Genomic DNA, 19,914 nt, shown 5'->3' on the forward strand with positions numbered 1-19,914 from the left:
ACAAACACACACACACACACACACACACACACACACACACACACACACACACACACACACACACACACACACACGAGGCCTCTCGTCATTGTACTCACATCGGCGCTGTGGCCCTCCCTCAGGTTGTAGGTGAGGTCGTGCTGGATCTCGCTGATGAACTTCTGGGCGTACTCGGGGTAGAGGCGGAGCACCTCGCGGAGGCCCTTGAGGCAGATGTACTGGAGGTCACAGTAGGTCAGCGCCTTGACGTTGGCGTTGGTCTTGATCACCTGCTCCTTGGTCAGGTAGTCGGAGCCAATCAGGTCGCCTTTGCCTGCCGACGCCATTTTAGTGCGGAGGAGGCCGGACAAGACACAACAAGCATGCGAGGGCGAAGACGCATACGTGCATAGGACGTGTGAATAAAGACGACACACACACACACACACACACACACACACACACACACACACACACACACACACACACACATAAACACACAGTAGTTAGTATCAAGGTCAAGGTAAACTTTATTGTCCACAAGGGAAATTCATCTTGGGCTTTCACCCCAGCTACAGCCACACATAAGACATCAATGACAACAAAAAGACATTACAGAGGAAGACACAACATTACACAATATCTTAGTATCTTGGGAAGCAATGACTTTTTTGCAGCACGTGCATTTCCCCCCCCCCCCCGATATATCTCCACTTCAGAGAAAGGTCATGAGGATCAGAGAGGCTGCGTATAGGTCCAATTTAAACACACACTGTTTGTATTTGAGCTCATGAAAGAGACATGAAAGGACCGGACCCTGTGACTCATCTACAACAGAAGCCTGCCGGGCAGAGGCCACCCAATGTGTGATGAGACAGGGACAGGGTACATACATATACTGCTGCATGACTGTACTGCTGAACAACGAGTGGCCCAGGAAATGAATCACAATGCATTTGTCTTATTTAATTTATTTAAAGACCTTTTAAGCGTCGTACGAAGCGAAAAATCTTTTTTTGGCTTGGCCTTTCCTTCTTCAGCGATCCTAGACGGGGTTTGCGGATCCGCAGTGCCGTTCACTCCTTCTATACAGCCGGACTAGAAAGCTGAATGACTCTAAATCTACGGAGCTCTCCGTGGTTTTGATAAAACGCGCAATGTTCGGAGGACTTTGCTGATTATCCGGTGATCCCGATTGGAACATTGGCGCTTTCTAGAGCAAGGATATGGCTTAATTTTAGCTCGCTAGCATTGCCGCTAATTATTTAGCATCTAAGATGGCCGCACAAGCCAGACGTGTATCCAGCAGCGTGCAACACACTATAACGAAGTTCCGGGTCGGCAGTCTATAGCGTTGGCTCTTGCGTCCACCATTATGTGTACTGTATGCATTATGATATTATTACAGTATGTCAAAAGAACAGACAACAGAAATGCAACGGTGGCTGAAAAGAAAGTCACAGACCAGCAGTGGGCCTTCACGGCTAAGCCCCTTTACTCGGCAGGAACAGAGGCACAGGGAGATATTATGGAAGTGGCTGGAGGAAACACAAAGGAGAGAGGACATGCTGGAGGGTACAGACAGTCAGTGGTGAGTCTGATAGATGTAGGGAGTGGTAGAGATGGAGTCGGGAGCGTGACGGGGGTCTGTATGAGTTTCGAAAGCGAGAGAGAGAATCACTCGGCTTTGTGAGCAGAACCGCAGCTTTTTCCATGTTATTTTCTTCCTCTTCCCATCCCCCGCCCGCCGCCCATCACCCACGCGTCTCTCCACCTCGACAGCCTGCTATGATCACACTCATGTCTGTCCAACTGGGCTTGTTCTTTCTCCCTTGTGCTGTCTCTCTGCTCCCTTCACTGTCAAAGATATATCTCTTTGTTTATTTCTTCACAGCCTGAGGGGTTTTTAGCCGTGTTGAAACGGAGAAGCGTATGATAGAACAAACGGAAAGGTATAGGAGCGCTCACCAGTAGTGGCGAGCTGGTGCTGACCACAGGAGATAAAACTTTGACTTTAAAGAAAAGAGGACGCACGGCTCACGATGCTAGAAACTTTAATTATAATAACTGTTCATTAACAGATTCACAAAACACAAGTCAGATACGAGAATTCCGTCTGTCTGTCTGTCTGTACTGCCTCTCTGCCAACAGCTATATCTCTTTGAGGGATTCATCCGTACTATTATTGAACCAGAGAAGCATAACACTATAAATTATGAAGCCAGTTGGTTTTTATTTTTTTGAGATGTCTGTCTGGGTGTTGCTTCTGCCAAAAAAGAACAAACGTGTGAAAAATAGCAATGAACTCGCTATAAGCGGGTGGACGCTAAATCCCAGTGCATAATGATTTGCAAACAACACCACCTCCCACACCAGGTGCAGCAAGTCCCCAATCAGTCTGCCCCGGAATAACGTCATAGTCTTGTTTTAATGGACATGTCCAGCTGCTCTCTCTTTTCTTCTTTCTTGGGTACTTTCATTTCCAGTTTTCCCGGCTTGGAGACCGCCATTGTAAGGAGCGGCTAATGTTAGCAGTAGCTCACAATGTTTCATAAACGTTAACATGTCGGGTGCGATGCAATACAAAATCACAAATCACATCCGAACCTCGGATGGAGGATGATCACCTCGGACAGCGCCACATTCTTTAGAGAAGCCAAAGAGGATCCTACTTTGAACGGGACCCTATGGAACACGTGCACACGTATCCTGGTGCTGGGGGTAAGCAAGGCATTGCCTAGCAACCGGGCCAATGTTAAAAGTAGATTTTCGGCGAAACCGTTTCATATTTGATATAAAGCTTTATGTACGAGATATCTCGTATCTCGTACTTAAGAGTTAATTTTGCTCGATGGCCTCTTCACATACTGTATAATCTTCCTCTATCTTGTACTTTTGTAATAAAGTTCCATGCACTTTTCTTTTTTTTCTCTCCACAGTTGGTCGTTTTTGTCAAAGAGATGAAATTGGTTCTGTTCTGACAATGTCAAGGAAACCTTTCAATAATGACCATAGAGAAATGTGGTGGAGCTGCATGTGGTGTATCTGATTGTGTACCCTCCATGAGCGTGCGTGCGTGCGTGCGTGTGTCTGTCTGAAATATAACCTCACATCAACAACATCAATGATTCTGAGAAGCATAATCTATGCTATTACTACAGATTATTATTATTTGACAACTTGGCCAAACAATGTTTCACCAGTTTTATAGTATAGTTTGTTGATTATACTTTTTATGCAGTGTTGTTTTCTTGGGGTATTTTGTTTGGGACCGACCAAAAACCACAGGTTGAGAACCAATAACAGGAACTGCCATCATCATCATCATCACCACCTGTGTCATTTTCCCTCATTATTATCTCCAGTGCCTCAATCCGAAACACCTCATCACCACAAATGACTACTATAGCACCATTCTCCTGTTGAGAATATTCAAGCGTTAAGCCATTGTCTTCCCGTCCCAGTTATAGCACTCTCTGTGCCGACAACAGAAACCCTAGCAGTGTCAGGACCTGTCAGGACCTGTCAGGACCTGTCAGCATCGCTATACCTGTACGGCGACGACGGCGACGATGAAGATGCCAACGTTGTTCCCCTTCACAGCGCCATAGTCATCGTACTGTATAGCACAGTGATGGCTATAGAACAGGCCCATGGTACAGTAGGCTGCCATGTGCTGTGGATATATAGTTTGCAGTGCTCGCCACGGTTCTGTTCCCCTCCCTCCACATTTGAGCATTAATAGTCAAGGGGTGTTTTAATAATGCAATGTGTATCCATTATTAATACCGGCAGCATGCAGCATAGCATTCAGTCTCTCATTGATGTGCATCTGTGTGCATGTGATGTGTGCGCACACCTGTATTGTGTGTGTGTGTAGTGTGTGTGTAGTGTGTGTGTGTGTGTGTGTGTGTGTAGTGTGTGTGTACGTGTGAGTGCACGCGTGTGTATGTGTGTGATATGTCCAACATCAAATATATGGGCTGAAGGCTTGGTATTTGAAAGAAATCTCACGCACGCACGCACACACGCACACACACACACACACACACACACACACACACACACCACAGACTGACAGACGCAGGAAGGGTTATCTGCACACACCTATACACTATCATCAATCCAATGCCTCGTGATCTTTTGAAGAAGTGACATGTGCATCTATCCTTGCCTGCATGCGCCTCCTGAAAACCTCTCTCCCTGCCTCGCTCTCTGTCTCTCACCCTAACCCTCCGTCCGTCTCACAAAACAAGCGCACCTGAGAAAAACGTCTATGTTTTACTGCAGGTTTGCAGAGGAAATATGACTGTGTTTTCTGTTGCACAGCATCAACATCAGCAGACCTGAAATAAAATTTAAAAATAGCAGACCTATGAGCTTGTAGATCTGCTATTTTTCAATAGCTAAAGTATAACATAATGCTTATAGTTAAAACACCAAAAGGGGTTCCCGTCCAGAATGGGTTAAGTATAAGAATGCCACATTTTGGAATGGAAGTGATTTATATAAAGGGTTAGGTTAGGTTTAGGGGCAGTGTTTCTCAACCTTTTTGGGGCCAGTGCCCCCTATCCAACATCCAGGTCCCATATCATACCGTCTATCATACCGCTTCATAATATAAAAAAATCACACCCGTGTGAAGTGAGGGGCGCTCTTATCATCGTACAATTTAATGGCGTACAGTACACTATGACATCAGCATACACTATGACGTAAAATTGTCCATTCATTGTCAATGGGAATTTTTTTAATGTTTGTGTAGGACAAAGTGTGTGCACATACACTAAAAGCTGGACATAGGAGGGGCTAGCGCCCCTCAAAAAAAAAAAAAAACATTGTTCCGGTGGTCATGCATGGGCTCCAGTTGGCATTGCATTAACATTTGCGAACAAGCGGTTAGGCACCTTATATTTTGCAAATATGCTTGTGCCAATTTTATACATTTTAAAATAGTTAAAATAGCTGATCTACAAGCTCACAACGTGCCGATGTAGATCGGCTAGTTTAAAAAAGTTTTAAAAGTTTAAACGTTTTAAAATGTTTTTAAAAATAAGTTTGGGGATATGGGGTATTAAAGGCCCAAGTAGAAAAAAAGGCAATGCTTGTGATCTGTAGTGCATATTAGTGGTGTCACCGTCTTCATGATGCAAGAAAGGGCCCTAAGATGAACATGTCAAAATCGATAAAATACATCTACAAGAGTCTCCATCTGAGGCTAACTTTGAAGGTGCTATATTCCATGCTTCATCTCCTGCTTAAGATGTTTAGCGATCTCTAGCAGCAAAGCGATCCTACGATGAATCATGCTTATCTGACCTCCTATGTCTGGCAGAAGGGGGTAATGATTATGAGAATAGTATGTCAAATCACTGAAATTATAATGAGTTGGTTCAGTCCATGAATGGAAAGGGGCGAAACAGCTCTTTTGCAGTTTATTATGCCACTTATTAACTTACATACTGATTCATTCTGTAAGAGCCATGAATTGGAAATGATGTCTATGCAATGAGTGGGCTGTCACGGGTGATTAATGTGGTTGATTGACAGGCAGAGGGGCGGACCTGTTTCATTGAATACCTCACCTAGTTCACCTGTTTTCACACACAGTGAGAGAGAGGGGGTGTGTGGGAAGCCGCACTTTTGTTGACCGCTTTATTTGCTTTATTTATTTACTTTACTTACTTTGGATCGCTGTACCCAATTTGCTTTATGTTGGAGCACCGTTTAAGTTATGCTTTACTTTAATAAAAACACCTTAAAAGTATTGTTTTGGACCCAGCGAAATCCCTTTGTTTGCGGAGCGCGTCTGACACCCGGCCCATCCCATCGCCTCTCAGCGACTTATACATCAATCTCTCATAGTCGCTCAACATTGTCAACAAAAATGGCATTGTCAACGACGGCATTACACAGCAGAAGATATGGATCAAGTGGACAATAACAAGGAAGACGGTCGGAGACAAGGAAGGAGGATCCGGATGACACAAACATTCTGAGTAACTGTCAAAGTCAACCACTAAAGTCAGGTACGAGTGACGAGTGTAAACTGCATAATGGAAGGAACGCAGTTTGAATATTCTTTATACTCCATTGGGGACGAGTGATCACTGATCAGCCTACCTGTCAATCCCGGGTTGAGTTGACGCTCGGAATAAAGTTAATTAAGGATCCGTACCGTAGCTGTCAATAAATGAATGTCCGCTTGTCTGTTTGAACTGCTGCGCTGCATATGAAAATTAGGCTACTGAATACTAAATGAATGATGTCTTGTGGATACGTTTCCTTTTAATGGGCGGATTGTGGATGTGTTGGTGGCACAAATAATTCGAATGGAAAATTAAAAGGAAAAATGAGTCTAATACATACTGGGGAGGTTACCAGTTCTGAGTCAGAAATGGAGCGTGGAAAACGAGAGATTGTGCTAACGGCTAAGGCCGCGCTGAATAAAATTGACAAGCTTGAACGGGAGCGCCGCCTTTCTGTCAATAAAATGAAATCCATTATACCACAAATGAAATCATTCATGCAAAAAAAGGGAAATGTTTTGACCGTGAAGTCTTTGTTGGTTACATTGAATGAACATCATGCACAAGCCACATTGTCTCATGACACATTATTGCCTTTACTGCCTGACGATGAGGAAAGGGAAAGACAAAATGAATGGTTTGGCAGCATTGCAAAATACAGCCATACATTTAAAGGTGACGTGGAAAATTGGTTGAATGAGCCAGAGGAAATGGTGGGGCATTTTGAGAGTGATGAGCAAACTGAATTTGAAATGTGTTCACAATTGCACGTGGACGCTCCTCCCACAGTGTATAAATCTCCCTCAGTGACGCAAGCGGCATCAATAAGTATGTCCATAACACATCATGACATTCAAGATGATGTGCAACCAAGTGACAGTGTGTCAAACGTGGGAAGAAAATCTGGTACACAAAACTCCATCACTTCTAGGGTTTCCTCTGCATGTCTGTTGGCTCAAGCGGACTTGGCAGCCATGCAAGTCGAACAGAAAAACTTAAAGGACAAACATGAACTTGAAGCTCAGGAGGAAACGTTGCGCAAGAGAAAGGAGCAATGGAAACTGGAAGGACATTGCCGCACAAATAGCACAAATAGCAAAATTAAATGTATTAAAATCTCAAAGTGTCGTAAGTGGGAGATCCTCAAAAACAAAGACTGTGGATGGCATGAATTCTTATGTGGAAAAGGCACAAGGAAAACTACCAACTCTCAACGTTGATGCCCATCCATTCACACCCACAAGGCCTAAGGACAAAACCAACTCTCAATTCATTAATTCACAATCACAGCCTCCGTCAGTTATGCACCAGGAATCTAGGCCACGCCCAGTTCAACAAATGCAATATGTTTTCAATGGTTCAAATGTAACTAATCATGACAATACAAGGGCTCATTCTCAAAATCCAAATGCTCATTTTGAAAATGTTAACTGTGGAAATACAAATGCAAATGACTGTCAAAGGGAGATGCTTAGCATTATGCGAAAGCAAAATGAAATTACCACACTGTTGATCCAGCAACATTGCCTCTCCTCTTTGCCAAAAAGAGAGGTGCCAATCTTTAATGGAGATCCACTAAAATACCATTCTTTCGTGAAGGCTTTTGAAAATGGAGTAGAAAATAATACTCAAAAGGACAGCGATCGTCTGTACTACCTGGAGCAGCATACAACGGGTCTTCCCAGGGAACTGGTCAGGAGCTGCCAGCACTTAGACCCAGTGAGGGGGTATGCTAAAGCCAAGGCTCTGTTAAAAGAGGAGTTTGGAAATGAGCAGAAAATAGCATCCGCATACATGGACAAGGCTCTTTCATGGCCGCTCATTACAATCGAAGATGTAAAATCTCTTCAAGAGTACAGTCTTTTCCTCAGAGGCTGCTGTAACGCCATGGAGGAAGTGCAATACTTGCATGATCTGGACATGCCCGCAAATATGATGATCATTATACGAAAGTTGCCATACAAGCTCCGAGATACATGGAGAAATGTAGCTTGGGAACTACAGGAAAAGTTCAAACGTAGAGCTACATTTACAGACATTACCGCTTTTATTGGGAAACAGGTGAGAATTCTAACTGACCCAATATTTGGAAACATACAGGATGCCCCGCCACCAACTACACCTAAAGGCGCGAGCAAATACCCATACCCATCTGGACTGAGAGGAACTAGCTATGCCACCACTGTGACCCCCATGGAAACCATGACTCATGGACTTGAAGAGGAACATGTTCAAGAAATAATTAACACATGTCTGTGCTGTGGAGAAGAACACCCGTTGGATATGTGTCCCCAGTTGGAGAAAAGACCCCACGAAGAGAAGATAGGCTTCTTGAGAGAGAATGGAGTCTGTTTCGGATGCCTGAGTGTTGGACACATCAACAAATTCTGTGGGAAAAAGATTACCTGTCAAACTTGTGGTCGGAAACATCCAACCGTACTTCATAACACTCAGAGAGAATGGAACAACGGGTCTGACCTATCGGATCGGAAGTCAAGGATATCAGTGGAGGGCACAGTGGTATCGAGTGGCCTTACTGGGGCTGGTGACGAATGTAAACTGCCTATCGTCCCAGTACAGGTTAAGTCCAAGAAGGGGAGCAAGATTATTACCACCTACGCTTTCTTGGACCCGGGAAGCTCTGCCGTGTTCTGCACTGAAGCCTTGATGCACAAACTTGACCTCACCGGGAGGAAGACAAACATTATGTTAAGGACGATGGGCCAAGAGAAAGCTGTTTCTAGCTACAGCGTGTCCGGACTGGAAGTGGCTGGTTTGAACGAGGAGCACTTCTGTAACCTTCCCAATGCTTACACACAGATGTGCATGCCCGTCCACAAGCGGAATATTCCCAAACAGAAGGACCTTTTGAGATGGCCTCATTTAATACATGTTCAACTGCCTGAGATCGATGGTGACATTGAGCTATTGATAGGGACTAATGTTCCTGAGGCATTAGAACCATTGCAGGTCGTTCGCAGTGTAAATAATGGTCCTTATGCCATCAGGACGATGCTTGGCTGGACTGTGAACGGACCGCTTAAAGGGGAGAGCAACGATGCAATGGATTGTCGGCAGCCAAAGTTGTCGGTGAACAGGGTGTCTGTCGTGAACTTAGATGCACAGAGGCAGAAACAGCCGTTGAACAGAAGACCGGTCATTCGGACCACCAAGAAAGCAGTGACAGACTCTAGCAAAGACCCAGAAAGAGACTTCTTTGACAGTTGGGGAGGAGAGTTTAAAGAGACGGAGGACAAAGGGGACCAATGGTACCTTCAGCAGACTGGCAAGAAACGTGTCAAGCGTCCAGAGAAGATGAATGCGGAGCCCTCTGGTCTCCCTGCAGTAGAAGTGATCGCTCCTGGAGGTTCTTACAACCCAGACTTCTTCAACCATCAGGCCCTGATAAAGGAGGCTCATGAAGTCGAGGTGAAAAAGGAAAAGGTGGCGACAAGACTAAAACAGTTGGCTGTGGACAGGGACAGCAAAGCCACAGAGAAGTCCAGGTTTCAGGAGCAGGTGGAAGGACTGGTAGAGGAAGAGGAGGCAGAGGATGAAGAGTCGTCTCGCTGGCAGAGAAAAAGACTGAGAAACAGAGAAAAAAAAGGAGAAGGCACTGAAGTTCAATGCACAGCGGCGGAAAATGGCCCAGCAGGTGTCGTGGACAACACAGCACCTAGGAACTCCTGGGTCATGGGACGAGTCTTACAAACCTTTCCGGACAAGCCCGGCCTTGTGCGTCAGGTACGCATTGAAACAAAGAATAGCTGCCTCGATCGTCCAACAACGAAGATCTGTTTGATCCAGGAGGCAGAGGAGGATCAGCGAACAATTTCCATGAGCTGTTGGACTTAGGTGGAAAAAGGATTACAATTACTTTTCCTTGGATTACAATTACTTTCCCTTGGATTACAAATACAGTCACTTGAGTATTTTTTCATCTCTACTGTTTTTGACTTTGGATATTGACTTTGACGAGTGTGTTACCCGGAAAATGACTTGCGTTCGGGTGAAGAAAGACTTTCATTCAATGCAAAAGGAAGAAAAGTTCGGGAATTTGAGTACTGTTATTTCATGCCTCCTATTATGTTTGATGTAATTATTATAACCTAATAATTAGGGGCTGGCGTGTAAGAGCCATGAATTGGAAATGATGTCTATGCAATGAGTGGGCTGTCACGGGTGATTAATGTGGTTGATTGACAGGCAGAGGGGCGGACCTGTTTCATTGAATACCTCACCTAGTTCACCTGTTTTCACACACAGTGAGAGAGAGGGGGTGTGTGGGAAGCCGCACTTTTGTTGACCGCTTTATTTGCTTTATTTATTTACTTTACTTACTTTGGATCGCTGTACCCAATTTGCTTTATGTTGGAGCACCGTTTAAGTTATGCTTTACTTTAATAAAAACACCTTAAAAGTATTGTTTTGGACCCAGCGAAATCCCTTTGTTTGCGGAGCGCGTCTGACACCCGGCCCATCCCATCGCCTCTCAGCGACTTATACATCAATCTCTCATAGTCGCTCAACACATTCTGTAACTGTATCACAAATGTAGGCATAATTATGTCTTATTAGGCAGTCTGTCTTGGAGTTCCAGTAATATTTTTTGAAATATCCATTTCTTAAAATAGCCTTTCATTATATATGTTCTGGCGCGCAATCTAATGCCTTATAGAAACAAACCGAAATGTGACGCCGCTCGTCAATCAAAACCTTTGACTGCATGGTAGAGAGCTGAGAAGGGGAAAGATACACATTTATCACATACACAATAATTATATATTATTTATTATACTATATGTTATACTACCTGACTTTCATCTATGCACTAACCATGAAGACAAAGCCCTCCTCTATCTCTCTCTGAGGGCCTCATAAATATGTGGGCAAAGTACAGTATGCAACATGACTGAATGATGGATTGATCGTCCAGGAGCCCCTCTTAATGGAAGTGAAATCGCAGTCATGTTCCGTATAATGACCCGTACCATCTATCCATCACGCTAAGCCTAGCCTCCGTGTCTGTCCATGCGTCAGAAGGTCAGAGGGAACGCTAGGTCTGCACTGGACCTTGTCAAGTCAGCACGGTTCAGACACACACACACACACACACACACACACACACACACACACACACACACACACACACACACACACACACACACACACACACACACACACACACACACACACACACCTGTTCTTGGCACACTACTCTTGGTGGGGGGTGTGGGTGGGGGGGGGGGGGGGCACTGAACGGTAAAAGAAGTGCAAGCGAGATTAGACAATTACAATACCATTATTGTAGAAGGGACGGATGGGGAAAATGATTTTTTTTCCTAGAGCTGCGAGTCGGTTGGACTAAATGATGTGTGAACGCCGAACACTTTCTATCATGTTGTACAGCAGCGGAGTGAGATGAAACGACCGTGCAGCTGTGATGTGTGTTTCACACCCACACACACACACACACACACACACACACACACACACACACACACACACACACACACACACACACACACACACACACACACACACACACACACACACACACACACACACACACACACACACACACACACACACACACACACACACACACACACACTGTCTGTGTGTGGGAAGTAATCTCCTATTAAATACCAGCCCCTGAACCCTCCTACACACATACTGTATGTGAGGACACTGGACTGCACAACGATTACGTCCTTTTCCCCCTCTTTGTCCGTGTCTGTGCTGTGCATGTGTGTCTCTGTATAGCTGAGTCTCAGCTACACAAGATTATGTCTGTCTGTCTGTCTGTCTGACTGTCTCTCCCTCCCACACACACACACACGCACGCACGCACGCACGCACACACACACACACACACACACGCACGCACGCACGCACGCACGCACGCACGCACGCACGCACGCACACACACGCACACGCACACACACACACTGGAATAGGATGTTGGATTGGGACATATCACACAGGCCCGGGGGGGCCTTGTGTGCAAAACATTCACTTCATTGACACAGATTCATAATTATGCATGCATACTCTAGAGCCACCACAAAATGACAATTTGGGCTTTAACAAAATGCTATATCCATCCAACAAGTCCTTTCTGGCTCTCACAGTATAGACAGAACTATTAGGCGCTGTGGTTTCTTCAGCTATACAGTATGCGGTATAGGTTATTTTGAATGCCTCGTCTTGGCTCACCCATAGTCTCAACCAAACGCAGTGAAATAGCACGGAATTGCATTTCCGTACATAACACGCCTAGAAAACCCTGAGACTGAAATCCTCCCAGTACACAGTGACGGAGGGGCACCGTCTCTCGGGACACGCAGCGTGGGAAAAAGAATAAAGCTCACCACAATCCAGGTCTATAGTCGACCCGCGGGCATATGCACGAAACGAGCACGCGCACGGCGGAAAACAAACGCACACCTTTCGTTGAAAATGAATGACTATGGACGCGTCAGTCGCTCCCCGTCTGAAAAGGCCTAAATGCCAAACGCCTTCACAATATTTAGGGGGATTACTCGGTATAAACTACTACACTGTGTGTGTGTGTGTGTGTGTGTGTGTGTGTGTGTGCGTGCGTGCGTGTAATCTGCGTATCTATCACATTTGTTTTGTTGATTGATAACTATTTGTAATGAGAGAACAAACAGTCATTTTCTTCATCTCTCTCTCTCTCTCACAGCCTGTCCCATGCCTCACTAGACAGACTCACAGACTTATACCCTTCATCCATCCTTCCTGACTTCCACCTTGACCTTTTCCTTTCATTCCCTCCTCCTTCATCCATTCATCTCTGCCACTCATCATTAACCAACACATCTGCCCCTCATCATTAGGCGCAGTTCCACCTCCATCCAGATCAGGTCGGTTACACTTTCCCGCTCTCGGCACTGTGAAATTGGTTGGTTTTCAATCTCAGAGACCCTTTTTTTCCCACCCCCAGCTCGCTTTCTCTCGTTCGTGGCGTGGGTCTAAAGGTCACCATTAATCTCATTATGTATTTACTTGATAATCTTGCCTCACACATTATCCAGGGGAAGGTGTCAGGGTGTTTCATTAACCTACAGTATAGTACAGTGTCCAAGAAGTTCTCTATGGATGTAAAAATATAAATATATATCTTCACTATCTCTCTCAGGAAATGGACTGTTATACCCCTCCTCCACCCCACCCCTAGAGTACATAACCATTTCGTTATCACACAAATTCTAAGAAGTCTAATCTTTTTTTCCCCACTATTACGGCCTATTTTCTTTTAGGCTGTTTCAGCCAATTACATTTTTACCCTCCTCCTTGATGGAACCATCAAAAGTGAAAAATACGCTATGTAATAATACTTCAGTCAGGACAACTCAAGAATGGATGGAATATATATATTCATTGAATATAAAACGAGCAATATATTTATTATGGTTTGGCGAGGAATTGGATCTGCATTTTAGGTACTCAGATCAAGCGCATCAGTCCCGACCATAGGGACTCCGAATCCCCCGCACCTAAACAGCAGATCCAAAAGGACAGGTGGTAGCTGGGGTGGAGGAGAGGTGAGCAGTAAATGTTTAAGCAGGCAGCAGCGCAGCAGTATCAGTGTGTGCAGCAGCAAACAAGCAAGCAGATTGAGCAGTGCAAACGTCCAGTTTAAATAGCCGGTATGAAGATGGAATCACCGTTCCTGTGATACAATTTCTCCCTCTCGATAGTATCGGAACCGACACCCCAGTCTAAAAAGTAATAATATATATATTTCACTAAGAAAACAGGGATTAATTTCCCTTACAATAATATCTTCCTCCCAAGGTCGACTTGATTCCCAACATACCAGCATAAAGAAACAATAGGAAACTTCATTTTACTGCCAGGCCTCACATGGAGTTGAATCCATCCCATCGGACTATATATTTCCTCTCTGTATTGCTACGAACGGAACGAATACAATATAACTAAATAAAACAAGGACAGTCCACAAACATAACATACAACAAGAGCCCTTCCTCATGGAGTTATCATATCCCCCAGTGGATTACCTTACACCAAAATTATTGCTATCCATACACCATATATTCCTGTCGGTATTGCTACTACTAACAGATCGAATACGATAAGGAAATCAAACAGGATAGTCTGCAGCAAACAGCATACCGGACCAGAAGAGCCCTTCTCTCTTTCTCCCTCGTGGTTTTATCATACCATATACTACTATACTATACTATATTTTGGACTATATTGCGACTCAAACCATAGATTGCTTCCCCTTATTGCTATTTAAACCATAAATTTCTTCCCCTGGCTTGGATTAAACCACAGGATAAAGTCAGACCATATTGCTCCGGCTGAAATAGAAATCCCCTTATTGCTATTTAAACCATAACATTTCTTCCCCCGGTGGAAAGTGTGTGATTGGATGAAGTGAATCAGGTGAACATGATGCTGAGGCAGGAGGGCCAGCAGCAGCAACTGCACTGAGTTTCCTGGCTGAACTTGCTCTGCGCACCTGTCCGTGACAGACAGGTGCAATCAGGGCTTGAAGCTTAGCATTTTTGAAAGATTTAGTAGCACACAAATCATTTTTGGCTGTGCCGTCGACTACCATTGCATGTGTTAACGTATGAAACATAGCGTTCACGTGTCATTGCCCCAATATAACATGAGCGTTGCGCAATGATAGTCAACGGCTCAGCGCTGGCTGGAACTGCAATACCAAATTCGGCCACTATGTCCATTTGGCCTCATGGGGTTTCCTCTCGGTGACGTCTCCATTATATTCATACTCTACAAACAGAGGTCGAGAACCTACCCAGTATGGCCAGCACCGTGTTGTCCTTGAGCACCTCCATGGACCCGGAGCAGACAAAGTAGATGGCCTGCAGGGCGTCTCCCTGGCGGATGAGGAACTCCCCCGGGGCGCAGAAGGACGTCTTGATGATGAGGGAGAGGGAGCGCAGGCACCCCCTGCTGGCCGACTCGAACAGGGGCAGCTGGAGCAGCTCCTTGTTCAGGTGCATGGCGATGTCCGCCCGCAGCTCGTCAGGGAAGTCTTTCAGCAGCTGTGCACGTGGAGGGGGAGAGTGGGATTCAGTGTGCGGTTCAGTAAAATCAGACCAGTCTAAAGTGAGTACAGTACAGTACAGTACAGTACAGTACAGTACAGTACAGTACAGTACAGTACAGTACAGTACAGTACAGTACAGTACAGTACAGTACAGTACAGTACAGTACTGTACAAGCCCTCCTCCCTGGCCTGTGTGTGTGTGTGTGTTAGGCTGCGCAACAGTGACACTTGGTGGTCAACAAACGCTATTTTCATACTCAAATGGACAGACGGACATACAGAGACATACACAGCCAGCCAGGGACACACATAGCTGTCTATAGGAGTGGCTATAGCACCACTCGAAAACAAAAAACAGGATTGTTTTGATCAACAGTGTTCACGAATGTTCACATGAACGCACAGACGCTGGAATGCTCATTACGGATGCCGTTTTATCGTATAAAGCATTAGCGAGGACCTTATATGACGACAGACTGAACAAACATGGGTTGACGTCGTCCTTTAAGAGACGGTTCAGTATAATGATGAGGCAAACTGAATGTGGCAGTATGTGTGTAATGTCCGACCAATCGGTAACTGATATGGATGTCATCATGGTGACTCACAACGGTTTGCAATTAGGAAGCAGAGTCGCTGGCCTCCTCCCACACTACCACTTTGCCTCTGGACACGGTCACTTCACCTGTTCACTGGCATGACTCACCCCGATCCAAGAGTGGAATAATTGATGTGTATAAGGGCCCATATTTAACCCATTTAGGCCTGACATCGACATTAAAATTTTTTTGCTCACTGCTCAATATTTCATGTCAAGGACCCCAAAAAATGTAATATGTAATATGTTGTTCCAGGGACCTCCCCATGAGCAAAGATTTGAGTTAAAATGTTCACTCTGTAATAATATATATTCAAAGATTTGAGGCACATTTTAACGATAAAAAAAAAATAGCAGACCTACAAGTTCATAGCTTGATGAGCTTGTAGATCTGCTAATTTTCAATAGCTAAAGCATTAACAATGCTTTAAAACACCAAAAGGTGTTCCCTGCCCAAAATGGGTTAACCCATATGGGTACATTTGAATTTGAACGCAATCAGGAGGACACACTCTTGACTTGTGCGTGCATGTTGTCAATCTCCACTTAACAAGGTACCTTACCTCGTTAACGTCTATTCCGTTGTTGACGGACCAGGTGGTCTGGAAACACTCCAGCATTCGCTGCTCCAGCGCCTTGGGCAGCCGGTGGACCCTGATGAAGTCCTTCAGGTCCTTTGTGCGCGTGTGGTAGAGGGACCGACGCGAGTACATCCTCTGGATGATGGCCGTCACGTTGCCAAACACCACGGCGTGCATCAGTGCTGGGAGACGGGAAGGAGGAGAAGTGCATGGGGTCAAGTGTGTGTGTGAGTGTGTTTGTTGTGGTGGCCAGGGGGGACAGTCCAATGAAAACAAAGGTAACTTGTGTCCAGCATGAAATCACACATTTTGTGCATTACTATTTGTATGGAGAGCAGAGCTGGGAGACGGCTATAAGCACTAAAGCCCGTTGTGAAGGAAATTCATTATGAATCCATTATCATTTCATCTGCTTGTTTGCCGTTTCTAAAATACTTTAATGTTCTTTTTGTAGTAAACCCAAGGTGTGGAGAAACATTGAAATAGTCTCCTGTGTTAATGTACATTATACATTAAGATATCCACAACCTAGTCACATGTACAGTATGTATACTGTCGCATTCGCTAAAACAAGGCTTTACAAAAAACTTAACTTAAACTGTATTGTGTGTCTGTATTGACAATTTTGACATTTTCCCCCCAAGAACACAGCTTTTATGCTTTACTGATCATCATCCTAATTCCAAACAACTCATCTCTAAATTAAATTAAATACATAATTATTATTGTTTGTTGACGGAATGTCAACAAACCATTTCGAGTCTCCCTGGGAGGATGACATTGGTGTAGATTTGTCTAATGAGATCTGGAGCGAGGGGTTGAGGAGGAGGATCCACTCTGGCTCAGTTAATGCGACATTGCAACTTGTCCAGTTTAAAATAATGCACAGATTACATTACTCCCAAGGTCAAAATGAACAAAATGTATCCAACTGTCTGTGACAGATGCAACATATCCCAAGGCACGTCGGGTCACACCTTTTTGGTCGTGCCCAAAGATTGTTCCATTTTGGCATAGGATTTTTGCACGGTATACAGCTGAGTATACCGTAGTAACATCGTTCCAGACGCTTCAGCTGCTTTGTTCGGTCGCTCCGTTGCCTCCCTTGCGCTGCCATACTCTGTGCAGCAGACCCTCATGTTGGGTACACTGGTAGCTAAAAGAATCATTTTGACTGAGTGGAAGACTCCTACTGTACCCTGTTTTTCACGATGGTAGTTGGAATGCTAATTAATGCAATGAACAATGCCTGCCTCCAGCCGGGAGGGAGGTGTGAACTTCACTGCTTGCGGTGGAGAAAGAGTGATGGCGTTTGATGAATGAAGCAGAACAGAGAGCAAACAAACTGCAAACTGACAGTCTTAAATAGTCTCTGCAGTCATTAGGCCAACAGCTCACAGCTGAACCTGGGTGGAGCCCAGTCTGTCAATCAATGACTCAACAGGGGGGAAGGGGAGAGCAGAGCCTAGTGGTAGAACAGGGAACCGACCCAGGACGTGACACCCATATTGCAATTTAGATTGTCTTGAAGATGACCACGGTGAAAGGACAAAGCACTCCATCTGTAGACAGCACCAGCATGGCGGGACTGGGGGCAATGACTTCTCCTATCATGATGTGGAGGTCACTGGATTTGTAGATCGGCTGTTTTCAAATGGCCGAACTATTATATACTGTAGGGCTGAAGTGGTTACTGTATGTTTTGTATAATAATATAAATATAAAAAAGTAACTACGGTAGTAACTAAAAAGCTGTCAAATAAATGCAGTGGGGTAAAAGTACAATATTTGTATTCTCTCACGGCTCTCAAGCTGTGGAATGACCTCCACAGGAGGTCTGCGGTCAGGACTGCAGATCCAGTCTGAAATGGCCCTGAAATGGAGTCGGTTTTAGGCGCGTTAACTCCTTGCAACCGTTTGGACCCAAGGATACACATGGAGACCCTTTTGGTGTGGTTAGAGGGCTTAAGTGTTAAGACGCCGCTGTTTTTAATTTGTTTTTCAAATGGCTATACCCAGATTGGGTTTGGCGTTTACCTGGTATCCTAGTTACTTTGTAGCACCTAATTGTTTTCTTTGCACTCTAATTACATGTCAATTTACCCTGTTGATTGTTGACTAGGATTCATGCCCTTTACTCTGCCCTTGCACTCTGGATGAGGACTATTAAGGAGTGTCTGCTAAATATCTAAATTGCAAATCATATATGGTAACAGAGGAGGTACAGTAAACCATCTATCAATCAAGGAGGGTACAGCAGAGACAATATGCCCACTGTCAGAAATCCATGCGTGCAGGTTAATTGTGTGCTGTTGAGCCATTATCATTAATGGAGCTGTGAAAAATAGACCTGCCACCTGCTCTACAGTCTCTCTCTCTCTCTCTCTCTCTATCCAATGGCAAACCATTATCATACATGCAAGGGAAACAGAAACACACGTGCGCTTACACACATGTGCTATTTTCAGCCAAACATCCAGAAGTCTTGGCAGTTTTGGGTGTGTTAGTCACATTAGCTGCATGTTTCCTCTGAAACGGTGGTATATAGTTCAGCAGTATGGGTACAGAGTTAACTTATAAAACATCCATTAGCAGCCTGGACCAGACCATTAGGTTGCAGTGAAATGGACCCTTTATAGAGACAGCGCAAATCATCACTGTGCGATTGTGTGTAAAATGACTAATGTGTCCTGTTCTTCTGACGAGTGAGTGGGTGGAATGCGGGTGAAGGGACAGTGAGTGAGTGGGTGGGTGGGTGGGATGGATGTGGATGAAAGGACAGTGAGTGGGTGGATGGATGTGGGTGAAAGGACAGTGAGTGGGTGGGTGGATGTGGGTGAAAGGACAGTGAGTGAGTGGGTGGGTGGGTGGATGTGGGTGAAAGGACAGTGAGTGAGTGGGTGGGTGGGTGGGTGGATGTGGGTGAAAGGACAGTGAGTGAGTGGGTGGGTGGGTGGGTGGATGTGGGTGAAAGGACAGTGAGTGAGTGGGTGGATGTGGGTGAAAGGACAGTGAGTGGGTGGGTGGGTGGATGTGGGTGAAAGGACGTCGGGTGTGAAAGAGAGATGGAAGGTTCGTACTCGTTTTTCACAGCCCACTTATAGTGTGCAGCGAGGCCGGAGGGGTCTGAAGCCTCAGTGCATCCACTGCCTAAAAAATCCTGAATCAATATCTCTCTCTCTCTCTCTCTGAAAAACTGTTTTCATTGCAAATTGATGAACTGACGAACTGATGAACTGACATTACAGTAATCAAAGGGTGATGAGATTGCAAATCATAATAGCGTTAAAATATATAATCAATGAAAAAACCCGGAAATAGCAGCAAACAACAAACGTGAGCTCTGCAATACCATGAACAGACTCAATGTGTGTGCACGCATGCGTGGGAGCGCGCGCATGTGTGAAAGATATGTGTTGATCCCTGGGGGGGGGGATGCAGGTGTTGTAGTAACAACATCAGTAAGCATAAAACACAAAACACTAGTGACACCAGAGTGCATGCATTATGCATTCACACCTGTGTTTGCATGCATGGCGGGTATCCTTTAATTTACATTATTGATCACATGTTTTAGGACAAACTGTAAGTTAACGCAAAACTCAATAATTCAACCTAAACTATACAGTAGCAAAATGACATCTGCTCAAA

The 19,914-nt window shown here is 44.9% G+C and overlaps 1 protein-coding gene across 1 annotated transcript in view; it reads right to left on the minus strand.

Moving 5' to 3' along the window:
* Positions 1–19,914, minus strand: part of kcnh3 (potassium voltage-gated channel, subfamily H (eag-related), member 3) — a gene marked incomplete at its 3' end in the record, with an annotated part of 143,943 nt that overhangs the window by 10,314 nt on the left and 113,715 nt on the right. The window contains exons 9-11 of the mRNA XM_080785268.1: positions 16,246–16,445; positions 14,830–15,079; positions 99–313 (exon numbers count right to left, since the gene is read on the minus strand). Coding sequence (XP_080641394.1) covers positions 99–313; positions 14,830–15,079; positions 16,246–16,445 — 665 coding nt within the window. The remainder of the gene's footprint in view (positions 1–98; positions 314–14,829; positions 15,080–16,245; positions 16,446–19,914) is intronic.

The sequence above is a fragment of the Protomyctophum bolini genome (genome assembly GCF_963924005.1).
Source record: "Protomyctophum bolini genome assembly, chromosome: 16".
Lineage (NCBI taxonomy): Eukaryota > Metazoa > Chordata > Actinopteri > Myctophiformes > Myctophidae > Protomyctophum > Protomyctophum bolini.